At 39.2% G+C, this 13,111-nt stretch overlaps 1 protein-coding gene across 1 annotated transcript; it reads left to right on the plus strand.

The window, feature by feature from the left end:
* The first annotated feature begins 500 nt into the window (after window positions 1–500).
* LOC118574340 (40S ribosomal protein S2-like) lies at window positions 501–1,418 on the plus strand. Its single transcript, XM_036175205.1, is given in 2 exon segments — window positions 501–545; window positions 547–1,418. Coding segments are annotated over 2 exon segments (879 nt in total). The 3' UTR covers window positions 1,381–1,418.
* The last annotated feature ends 11,693 nt before the right edge of the window (window positions 1,419–13,111 follow it).

A 13,111-nucleotide genomic window follows, 5' to 3' on the forward strand; every position in this document is an offset into this window, starting at 1 on the left:
GTCGGGGGTTGCATCAGCAGGGGTGAACATAATAGGCTAGGGCTTCAACTATCTTTCTTTCATACCTCAGGCCTAACTGCCCAGGGATGCCACGACCCATAATGGGCTGAACTTCCTACATCAATCATTAATTAAGAAAATGTCCCACCGACATACCCACAGGCCAATATGATGGAGGCAGTTTCTCAGCTGAGGTTCCCTCTTCCCAAGTGACTCTAGTTTGTGTCAAGTTAATGAAAACTAGACAGTACAGTTGTCTTCACTTACAAGTGCAACCAAACATTTAAAGAAAAACGTTCTCCTAAAAAGTGAAGAAACACCGGGCAGTGGTGGCGCACGCCTTTAATCCCACCACTCGGGAGGCAGAGGCAGGTGGATCTCTGTGAGTCTGAGGCCAGCCTGGGCTACCAAGTGAGTTCCAGGAAAGGCGCAAAGCTACACAGAGAAACCCTGTCTCAAAAAACAAAACAAACGCTTCTTCTTCTTCGGGAAAACACCAAATGGCGGACGACGCCAGTGCAGCGGGAGGTCCCGGAGGACCCGGAGGACTCGGAGGACCCGGGGGCGGGACTAGGAGGCTACGGCGGCTTCCACAGAGGATTCGGCCACGGCCTTAGGGGCTGTGGCTGTGGTCGAGGCCTCAGAGCTCGTGAAGGTAAAGCTGAAGACAAGGAGTGGATCCCCGTCACCAAGCTGGGCCGCCTGGTTAAGGATATGAAGATCAAGTCCCTGGAGGAGATCTACCTGTTCTTCCTTCCCATTAAGGAGTCCGAGATCATTGACTTTTTCCTGGGCGCATCCCTAAAGGATGAGGTTCTGAAGATCATGCCAGTGCAGAAGCAGACTTGGGCTGGCCAGCGGACCAGGTTCAAGGCTTTTGTCGCTATTGGGGACTACAATGGTCATGTTGGGCTTGGTGTTAAGTGTTCCAAGAAAGTAGCCACTGCCATCCGAGGGGCCATCATCTTGGCCAAGCTGTCCGTTGTCCCTGTGTGGAGAGGCTACTGGGGGAACAAGATTGGCAAGCCCCACACTGTTCCATGCAAAGTGACAGGCCACTGTGGCTCTGTGTTGGTGCTTCTCATCGCTGCCCCCAGAGGCACTGGCATTGTCTCTGTTCCTGTGCCTAAGAAGTTACTGATGATGGCCGGTATTGATGACTGCTACACATCAGCCAGGGACTGCACTGCCACCCTGGGAAACTTTGCCAAGGCCACCTTTGATGCCATCTCCAAGACCTACAGCTACCTGACCCCCGACCTCTGGAAAGAGACTGTGTTCACCAAATCTCCTTATCAGGAATTCACTGACCATCTTGTGAAAACCCACACCAGAGTGTCTGTTCAGAGGACCCAGGCTCCAGCTGTGGCCACCACATAAGGGTTTTTGTGCAAGAAAAATAAAGTGAATTAAATCTGTTTAAAAAAAAAGTGAAGAAACACCAGATATGGTGGTACATATCTGTATTCCTTGTACTATGGAGACTTAGGGCAGAAAAAGCATGGATTCCAGGCTAGTCTGGACTACAGAGTGAAGGACAGTAAAAAGGAAGGAAAACTCCTTAATGTGCTTTATGAAGGGAGTGTAGAACAGACACCAAAACAATAAACATAACTTATGAGAAAATAAAATGGCAGATCAGTATCCCTTTAAAGTGTTGGCATTAAAATCTTCATCAAGTAGTAGCAAATTAAATTCAGCATCCATTAAAAGAGTATACAAAGACTAGCTAGGTGACTCAGAGGTTAGGAGCAATCATGAAGAATGGAATGTAGATCTCAGCACTCATGTAACAAGTCAGGCATCCAATAAATGCCTATAACACCAGAACTGAAGCAAACAGACACAGAATTGCTGGCACTGACTAGATTTTAGACTAGCAGAGAAAATGTGAGCCCTGGATTTGGGAGGGACCCATCCTCCAAAGAACAGGTGGGGAGTGATAGAAGAGGATGCTCTTCTGGCCTCCACATAAACACTTGCACACAAATGCACACACACACACACACACACACACACACACACACACACACACACAAATGAATAGAAGAAAAAAATAAATATCATATACCGTAAACTAATGAGACTTATAAAATTTGGACTGTTGGGGACTGGAGAGATGGCTAGGGGTTAAGAGCACTTGTTCTTGCAGAGGACCTGTGAGATCAGTTCCCAACATCCACAAAGCAGTCCACAACTGTCACACCTAAGCATGCATGTGGTCCACAGACATACATGCAAGTAAAAAGCTCAAACATAAAATTAAAATCTAAAAGTTTAACTGTGGTTTATATTGTGATATTAACATAAAATCTTGGAGATAAGAATTGAAAGGTTGTGGCTTTAAGTGATGTATTTGTGTGTCAATTTGACAAGTGATAGGGAGTCCTAGGTAGCTTCAACTATCAGCCTGAAACAGCCTTGATTCCTCTGAAGGAGTCTCAGTTGTGAGGTTGCCTGGATAAGATTGGGCTGTGGCCATGACTATGAGGAATTTTCTTGATTAATGACTGAGTGATGTGAGAGGATCCAGCCCACTGTTGGCAGTACCATCCCTATGCAAGTGGGCTGGATTGGATAAGAAGGCTAGCTGATCATGAGCAAGATAGTGAGCCAGAGTACAATCCAGATTGTGAACCAGCTCTTCAGGTCTTGATTGAGTTCCTGCCCTGAATTCCCTCAGTGATGGACTGTTGTCAGAACATGATCCAAGAATGAAGTCATGAAAAATTCTGAGTGCTTGTGAGAAAACTCCAGGAAAACAACACGAGTCTTGTGACCTCAGTTTCTTAAAAAACATGGAATTATTCTTAGAATGTGTGTTCATGCCCCTCCCAGGTATAGTGGGTAGGAGTGAGTTTACTTCAGATTATTCGTGACAACTAGCTAGTTTTATTTGTTTATATGCCTCTATGGAAAAACATGGTTTGTGATTGTATACTTTACTCACAGAACTCTACTTAACTCTCATAGTATATATAAATTGTATGATGCTCTGCATTAAGTTGGCTATTGCATGAGACTTTAGTCCACCTCATTTATTGGCTCCATTCTCCCAGATTGTACTACCTCTAGAGTGGTAAAGAGACTGTGACTTGGAAATGTAAATGAAGTGAACTCCTTCCTCCTCTAATTTATTTTTGGTAAGCATGGTTTAACACAGCAATAAAATAATAGTAAAGCATGACTTTTATCATTTTCATGAAGTTGCCTTATGAAATTATTTCAACACAATTTTACCAAACAAGAATGCCTTAACAGCTTCTTTTTAGGCCAAGTGATATACTCCATAGGGATGCAGAACATTTGGTACAAGGTTTAAATTAATAGATACATAACTCCATTTTACTGTGCTAGTGAAATATAACTAGGTAATTACGTATTGTCTATTTCTTCTTCTAAAGGCACCTGCAGGAGGATTGACATGGAAGTACTCAGCAGGTGTCACAAGCAGTAACTCTTTTTATGTACCATTTCTTATGTGTATGTACATAATTGCTGTACACCTGAGCTCTCATTCTGTCCTAGGACCAAGACACTGTCATATGACATTAATCAAAAGGATACTTATTCTGTGGGTACACCTGATATCTGAGTCACATCAAAGCTTAACTAATTCAAAACTTCCCACATTGCCCATTTCTAAGACATTCCACTTAAATTTTTATTTCCTTTTAGTTTGCCACATGTACTTCTCCACATAAACTTAGCCAAAGGCCAAGAAATCACCATCAATCTTTATATACACTCTCTATATAGTCACTTTAGTGGGCACAAAAGAAGACTTTGGAGCTTCAAAGTAAAAACAAAAAACATGTGCACATTCCCTAACTTCTGCAAAGCCCCTTAAGGCACCTGCTTACACCACATGTACCCTTACACATAAAACATGGTTTCATAAAGCACCTGGTCCTGAACAGTGATGCTTCACCCATTCTTTTTGGCTAGCATGTGTGTGCTCCCAAACACACACTGACATACTCACAGACATGCCTCCATACCTTCACAGTCAGAGACCCAAAGTCAGGCTAAACTAGTCTTCCTCTCCCCTCATTCTCTGTATCTGCAAACACTCACTCCCAAAAGCATAAAGTCATAGAAGGGCTGGAATCCTTTATGAGGAGTGGTCATGCCCACACACACACTCCTATTGTATTTTATGTTCCATCCCAGGTTCATCTGTGCACACACAGAAAAATAGACTGGCACACAAAAACCCACGTATGCAGAGTCAGTGGGAGTGTGGCAGTGTATGTATGAGCAAGCAGACTATGGAGGAAGTAGATTACATATTGTCTGCCTGAACTAAAGTTTTATTATCTTAGAACACATAGACCAATAGATAATTAATAGTGTTTATTTTTAAATGACAAACAGAAACTGCTTCATTTTGAACATTTGTTTCTCTTTTTAAAATATGTCAGTTGGCAAATAGCTTGAAGAAAATACATCTATATTTCTATATTCTATTTGTCTCTGGGTACCACATATTTAAGGTAAGATTCATGATATATTTGTGGCCACTCTTTTAGTCAGTGTTCTATTGCTGTGAAGAGACAACATGACCATGTCAACTATTATAAAAGAAAGCATTTAATTGGGGCTTGCTTACAGTTGCAGAGGTTTAGTCTACTATCATCATGGTTTGTAGCTGGAAGTTTTGTGGTGTCCCGCCTGGCTATCAGTCGGGACAAATCTCTCCCATTTGTGACCCCCAAGTAAACACACAGAGGCTTATATTAATTAAGAACAGTATGGCCATTAGTTCAGGCTTATTACTGACTATCTCTTACACTTAAATTAACCCATGATTCTTATCTATGTTTAGCCACATGACTTGGTACCGTTTCTCAGTTCTGCCTTGTCATTTTGCTTCCTTTGTGTCTGGCTGGCAACTTCTGACTCAGCCTTCCTTATCCCACCTATACTTCCTGCCTGGCTACTGGTCTGTCAGCATTTTATTTATCAACCAGTCAGAGCAACACACATTCACAGCATACAGAACAACATTCCACAGCACTTCCCCTTTTCTGTCTAATCAAAAAGGAAGGTTTTAACTTTAGCATAGTAAAATTACATATAATAGAACAGTTATCAAGCAAGAATTACAGTTACAATATCTAGTCTATTTGTATTTGGCAAAATTAAAGAAAATATTTTATCTATCCTATATTTGTGAGTCTAAAGTTTCATATCTAGTTTATCTTTTATCATTACTAAGGAAAATTATAATTATAACTATCTAGTCTTCAACAACATCTCAGAAGGATATACTATTACCTAAGTAAACAGGAAGAGCATTGTAAGCAACATCCAAAAATATAGAATGACAGAGACAGCTGGCTGCCTGGTCAGTCACCCAAAGTTCCTCTGCAGTGTTGGGGCATCCTTCTTCAGCCTATAGACCTAGAGTCTCTCAGTTGCTTCTCTGTGTGTCCTGTAGAATGACTGGAAGTTTCTTCTGCAAAGCAGGAACCTAAAGGACCATTTTACCAAGCAAAGTTCAGTGGACACCTTCCTATAGGTCCCGCATGTCCAGTTTATACAACATACTGTTAATCAGTCGACACAAGGGCACTTTTTTACCCAGTGGATAAGTTTTGCCACAAAGAAACCAAACTCCTTAATGTGTTTATATTCAATGCCCACCATTCCTTGAAGTAATTGACGCTGTCAGGAGCACACGTGTCTCATTGTCTAGAAAAGTCTAAGTTTTTAAAACATTTTAAATGCTGTAGGTCTTTGAAGTGTTTGAATATTACCTATCTAATTGAAATACATTTATTTATAACTAAAAACTTAACTGATTATAAGTTGGATTATCATAGATGACTAATTATTAAACTGTAATTCTCAACTATACACTACAATTTCAAATGAGTTGCACAAACAAAATACTTTAAATGGGAGTAGAAATATACATACAGTATAACAAAATTAATTTCAAATTTGTAATAAACTAAAATCTATTGCAATGTAAAACATTTTAAGTAAGTTGCTCTTTAAAAGTAGATTCAATAATCTACTCTTTCATCCTATAATATCTATAATATCTAATATTCTTTAGAAAGATATTGACTATGACCAGTAACAATTTGTAACCAACAATCTAAACAAAGACAGACCATTTTTGGGGGGAATGTGGGTGTAGTTTTCTAGGCTACCTTCTGCTGATAGAGGGCACTGATAGTCTTATGGGGATCCTGAGAAAATTCAAGATAATGGTCAAGTCCTGGGACGACTGGCTATAACTTTTGTTGATAGGTACCATCTGTTAAGGTTCAGGAGGTCTGACTTGATCAAATCCGATCCATCTTAACCTGCAACAAATCCATAGCCTCTTGCTTCCTGTGGAAACAAAAACAGAGCCTCCTTTTCAAAGCAACATATTATTAGATCCAAATTTTGAAGTCAAGATACCTTTGAAATACATATATTGGTTTAACTTAGCAGCCTTTATAATCAAATGTCTCTCTCCAGTTAGAAATACCAAACACAGTATAATCCAGACTCTCTGTGTGATTTCCATATTTATGTGGCTTATTTTTATATTACTTTTACTTTCTCTTTAAAGACTTTATTTTTTAAAATTTTCTATTTCTTTATATAACTGTCTATATTCCTTTTCCTCTCTCTTCCAAGTCTACTTATATTTTCATACACACTGTAAACTATTTAGAGTTTTATTTCATCTGAATCTGTCTCATTGTGAATCTATAATCCTTCTCTGACCAGAAGAGATTTTAAATTGTTAAACAGCATGGCTAGTACAAAATATGGCAGCTTTGGCTGCTGACTCCACCCACCTCAGCTTCCCAATATGGCAGTGGTATGTTTCCAGCCACCCCTAGATTCTATGCTCTCTGCTGACTCTGGGAAGCAGTGGATCTATGCTTCCCTCCAGCAGCGTGTAGCCCAACCTTTCCTTTTTTTTTTTTTTTTGAGTGTGTGTGTGTTGTGTGTGTGTGTGTGTGTGTGTGTGTGTGTGTGTGTGTTTCTGTACTAACAAAGGTTAAATCCACCATGTACCACACTGTGCAGCTTGGAGATGCCACTGTATACTGTGGTGGGAATCCACAGCCATGCTGCTTAGCTCATGGCAGCTGGTGGCCAGCTCTATCTTGTAGGCAGCTGTCAGGAGACAAGTCTGCGCTGCTGCTGGCATGAGACTGTGAGACTAGGAAGTCCAGTGTGGCTCCGTTTCTGTGCGTTCAGAATCTTTTAGCTTTTGTAAGTCTATGTGGATCAATGCCCAACAGTGAGGCACCAATTGTAGTTGGAAGTTTCTCCAGTCCTGCAAGGCCCCCACTGTCCTGTGGCCTACTTATAAAATAATCACTCAGAAGCTTATATTAATTATAACTCATTTTTTTGGAAGTCATTTGTTTGAACTTCCTGCTTTACTAGGTAATATTATTTCCTTCTCAGGTCTCTGGGGAAGTTGAAGATTAGATAGTTATAGTTAGAATTTTCCTTGTTAAGAAATTCTGGAAAGAAACTCACTAAGAGGTGTTAAGTGTATAAGTTTGAAAGACACCATAAGATAGTTTTCTGTTGGTAATATAGGTTAGGATAGAAAATGGATTAGGAACATTTTGGACTCACCAAAATAAGATAGATAATGGGACATTTTCTCTGAATTTGTCAAATGCAAATGGACTAGACATTGTTGATGTATTTATTGCTTGTATATATTGTATATGATTATTGTACTTATTGTATATAGTTTTTCTTATATTAGTTATAACTTTTTAATTTTTTATTTTTATTAGAGAAAATGGGGAAATATGATAATACTTTATTTGTGCTGAAATGTGGTGATATTTTATTTGTGCCTTAATAAATAAAGCTTGCCTGGAGATCTGAGGAAAAAGGCCAGCCATTATAAATAAAGAAGTCAGGTAATGGTAGCACACACCATCAATCCTATCACTTAGCAGATGGGATCTCTGTGTGTTCAAGGCCATACTAGGGAACAGCCTGGCTCCAGGGGTTCTTTGGTGATATTTTATTTGTGCTGAAATGTGATATTTTATTTGTATGTTAGTAAATGAAGTTTGGCTAGGCAGTGGTGGCACATGTCTTTAATCCCAGCACTTGGGAGGCAGAGCTAGGCAGATCTCTGTGAGTTCAAGGCCAGCCTGGTCTACAGAGTGAGATCCAGGAAAGGCGCAAAACTACACAAAGAAACCCTGTCTCGAAAAACAAAATAAATAAATAAAATAAAATAAATAAATAAAGTTTGCCTGGAGATCAGAGGTAATAGCAAGCCATTAACACAAAAGTCAGGTAGTGGTAGCACATGCCCTTAATCCAATCACTTGGCAGGCAGGGTCTCTGTGTGTTCAAGGACACACTAGGAAACAGCCAAGCCTGGTGATACATGCCCTTAATCTCAGTACCAACCATAGAGGTCTAGAGGTCTGTACAGACAGACAGAAAGTGACAAGAGTTGTGTGGGAAGAGGAAGTGATGTAGATGGGCTAAGAGAGCCAATGGGAGAACAGAACAGAAAAGGCATATACATGAGTATACAGGAAGAAGCTCTCTTTGGAAGCTGTGGAGTTGGGGAGGTGAGGTTAGCTTGTGATTTATCCTATTCCTCTGATCTTTCTTTTGGACTTTAACCCAAATTTCTGGCTCTGTGTTGTTGTTTTGTTTGTTTGTTTGTTTGTTTGATTTTTAGAGCTGAGGATCAAACCCAGGGCCTTGTGCTTGCTAGGCAAGCGCTCTACCACTGAGCTAAATCCCCAACCTGTGTTTTTTTTTTTTTATTTACTAAGACCATTTAGAAATTCATCTACAATGGTTGGGAGCATGGCAGCATGCAGGCAGACATAGTGCTGAAGAAGTAGCTGAGATTTACACATCTGTATCTGCAGGTCACAGGAAGAAAGAGACACTGGGCCTGACTTGTACTACCTTTGAAACCTCAAGTTCCATCCCCAGTGACACACTTCCTCCAGCAAGGTCATGCCCCTAATCCTTTTCAAGTAGTGCCACTCCCTGATGACTAAGCATTCTAATATACAAACCTATGCAGGCATTCTTATTCAAACTACCACAGCCAATGCAAATGGACTGAAATGAATATTGAGCTTAATAAATACAAATTAAAAGCTATACATATACTTGGCTATGTGGAAATATACCAATAGTAACTGTTCTTACTTTTTTGTGAACCAGGTATGATGATTTGAGTAAGGATGTCTTTGAATACTTACTGCCCAGTTGGTGTCAGTGTTTTGGAATAGTTATAGGGAGGTGTAACTTTGCTGAAGGAAGTAAATTGTTGGAGTGGGCTTTGAAAGTTTATAGCATAGCTTCACTTCCAGTTATCTCTCTCTGCTTCCTGCTTGCAGTTGAGTATGTAATCCCTAAGCTTCCTGTTTCTGCCATCATGCCTGCTGCTTGCTTCCATGCTCCTCTACCATACTGGACTCTTATCCCTCTAGGACCATAAACCAAAATAAAATCTTCCTTTCACAAATTGTTTTGGGTTGTGGCATATTGTCTCAACAACAAAAAAGTAACTAATACACCAGTCTTGTGAATAATTTAAGTACTGCAGCTCAACTTGCCACTTTGTCTTAGTATTTGCAGATAGATATCTTGGAGTTGTTATTGAAATGCGAAGTGTATACTTTTATTTTGCTGACATTGGAAATTAATTAGGAGAATAATTATTATTAGTTAACATTAATAACTTAATATGTAGTTTTGAATTTTTCATGAATACAAACATTAATAAATAACAAAGATAGATACATATAGTATTTATATATCTTGGTTATCCAGCTAGTAAATTACAGAGCTGGGACTGGAGTTCAGCTAGCCTGACCTTAAAGCCTAAGCCCTTGGATACAGAATACCAAGTACCTTAATGTATTTATCATCATATATTAAAAATGGAATTTTATTGTATTTTTTGGTTTTTGTTTTTCATACTATTCCCTAGAAAGACAAAAACTCTCAGAAGTTCTTCCTAACTAACAGTTACTTCAAATATACTCTGGAGTCCAGAATCACATGAATAATTCACTTTAAAAATTCAAGTATAATCTGGCATGGTGGCACATGCCTTTAATCCTAGCACTCAGGAGGAAGAGGCAGGCACATCTATGTGAGTTCGGGGCCAGCCTGGTCTAGAAAGTGAGTTCCACGACTGCTAAAGCTGTTATATAGAGAAACCCTGCCTCAAAAAAACAAAACAAAAAAAAACAATAAAAAATCAAGTATAAAGAGAATTAAGATGAAATTATATTTTTTTAGTTTTTTAAAATGTTTTAAAGATTCATCTATTTTTATTTTATATCTGTTGGTGTTTTGCATTCATGTCTGTCTATGTGCTGTATATGCAGTGCCCACAGAGACCAGAAGAGGATGATGGAGTCCCCTGAAACTGGAGTTACAGGCAGTAAGTAGTAAGTCACCTGGTGTGGGTGCTGAGAACTGAATCCAGGTCCCTGCAAGAGCAGGAAGTGCTCTTAAACATGGAGCAGTCTTTCCAGTCACAATTTAAAAAAATCAAGTTTGTATGAGTATATTTGTGTGTGTCTGTGTATGGGTATGTGTATGAATGAGTGAAGGTGCCTTTGGAAGTCAGGAGAGAGTCAGAGCCCCTGGAACTGGAATTACAGACAATTGAGAACTGCCTGACATGGGGGATGGGAATTGAACCTGGGTCCTCTGCAAGAGGACCTCTGTTATTACCTGATGAGTCATCTCTCCAGCCTCCAAAGCCTACTGTTGTTTTTTTTTTAAACATAGTAGGAACCTAAACTCTAGTATAGGACTATGTGGTAGTCTGAGGCTGATAGCCCAATCTCAAGGCTTGAACGATCCTTACACTAAAGATAAATCAAAATGAACCTCTCTCCTACCCCAAACTATGGGAGCAATGAGAGCCTCAAATTGTTTCCCTGAGAAAAGGTAAAAGAAAAAGGAAAATGAAAAAGCAATCCCTGACATCAATAAATTGGCCTGTTTACACAGGTAAGCTCTGTTATTCTCTTGTTGGATATAACTCATTTTGTAGAATAATGACTTCATACATGATTACTTGGGGTGTGTAATAAAGTGAGACAAAGCTAGGCCACTTAATTTGTCTAAGCATATACAAAATAAAAGTTACTATGTGACACACCTTAATATCAAATACCCCCATACTGATGCTAAAATGTGTGCATCTTTTTTGCATTGTGTGATGTGTGTGTGATGTGTGTGTGTGTGTGTGTGTGTGTGTGTGTGTGTATACACATGTGTGTAGAGATCAAAGCACAGCTTGCAAGAATACATTATCTCCTTGCTTGTGTGGGTTCTGAGGATCAAACTCAGATCATCAGGCTCAGTGACAAGTGCCTTTCCCTGCTGAGTCATCTTGCCAGCCAGGCTTCAAGTATAGCTTTATCATTTTTCTAGTCTTCCCAGATACAGCATGACTTAAGATTTATTGAGACATAACTAATAAATAGTTCCAAATTTTTGCCAGTGTCCAATCTAGAGCAACCCCTACTTCCTTAAATATGCCACCAAAGCACACAAAGACCAAATTCTGCATTGTGTTCTGACACTTATGGATCCATTCTGTGGTCCTCGGTGATATGTGTTATCTTTCTCTGCAATGAGGACTAAAAGAGGCTTGGTGAACCCCAGGTGCATTCCTTGCATACATTTGATGAAGGGCACTGACATGAAAGTTATGGCAATGGGGTCCTGGCTTGCTATCAATAAGGTCCTAATTGCCTGCTTATTGCTAGGTAAATCCAGAAGAAGCATATTTATCACTCTAGCTCATGGAGCCGTGGGAAGCTGCAATATCCTAGGCATTCTCTGCAAAACATCAGGAAGAGTCACCCATGTTCCTGATATTTATCTATTTATTTTTGCAACAGTGTCTCACATAGTCCAAGCTGTTATTAAACACCTTATATAGCGGAAGCTGGCCTTGAACTCTTGATCCTCCTGCCTCTACCTCCTAAGTGCTGAGATTATAGGTGTGCACCACCACCCCAAGCTTTAAAAATATTTTTATGTTCCTGATTTTTTAGTTCATAGTAACAGTAGCACAATAAAAATTACCAATATTTGTGGGATGAGTTTGGTAGTATTAGTAAATTTCAAAGGTCAATATTAATCATAGTGAAAGTGTACAGTTGTCTGTATTTACAAGATGTGCATTGGCAGAATCTTTTGTTTATTTATAGTAATAAGTTGTCTGGTTCCCTATATACTTCCACTTACTGCAATTCCAAAGAAAATCACCAGAACTTCTTTTATCATATCTGGGAGAACTTGACTTTGAAGGTCCTGCTTGGACTGAAATTGAAAGAGCAAAGTTCATATTTTCTTCCCCAGTTGAATCCGGCAGAAGTAAGAAAAACAGGTGTGCTAGAAACTTACCTCTCTGGACCACCATCTGAAAGAGGAGGCATGTTCAATAATGGGCAGTGGAAGAATAAATCACACCAAAGCTTTTCATCCACTTGGGTTATAATTCAGTGAAATCACAAAACATTTGGGGTGGAAGTGTGGGCAGGCAGCAATAACAAAACCAAGTTAGCATTTCCTTACCACTCACAGCTTCTGTGCTAGGGGGATAGATGTGATTCTTCATAGAGTTTATCAGAGGGACAACCTGACCAGCTGCATCCCACTGTCCCCAGTCACTGCCCCCTCCAGTGTTATAAGGTCATATATACAAATGACCCTGTAGAAGGACAGATAAGAAATTTAAAATAGAGACTAGCATTGAGGAACCTGTTATTTCTGAAGAGCACTTACATTATTAAATAGCAGGGAATTTACTGGATTGATTAAAATTAAGGTTTTGTTTCTCTGCAACCCAATCTGGAGATTAAAATTAGATCAGTTATAAATAACTTTATAGTTAGACAGTGTTGGTAAATTTACATACATGTATAAACACATACACATAACTGTAGAAAACAAATCAAAATATTAACAGTGTTTATCTTTGGTAAAGTAAGTATATGGCTTTTGATTTTAATTAATGTATATTTTCAATATTTTGTATGTGTCCTCCAATGAACATACTGCCTTTATAATTAAAGTGTTTAATTTTTAAAACATGAAACACCATGACATTTTT

This window comes from Onychomys torridus, chromosome X (assembly GCF_903995425.1).
Source record: "Onychomys torridus chromosome X, mOncTor1.1, whole genome shotgun sequence".
In the NCBI taxonomy this organism is placed as follows: domain Eukaryota; kingdom Metazoa; phylum Chordata; class Mammalia; order Rodentia; family Cricetidae; genus Onychomys; species Onychomys torridus.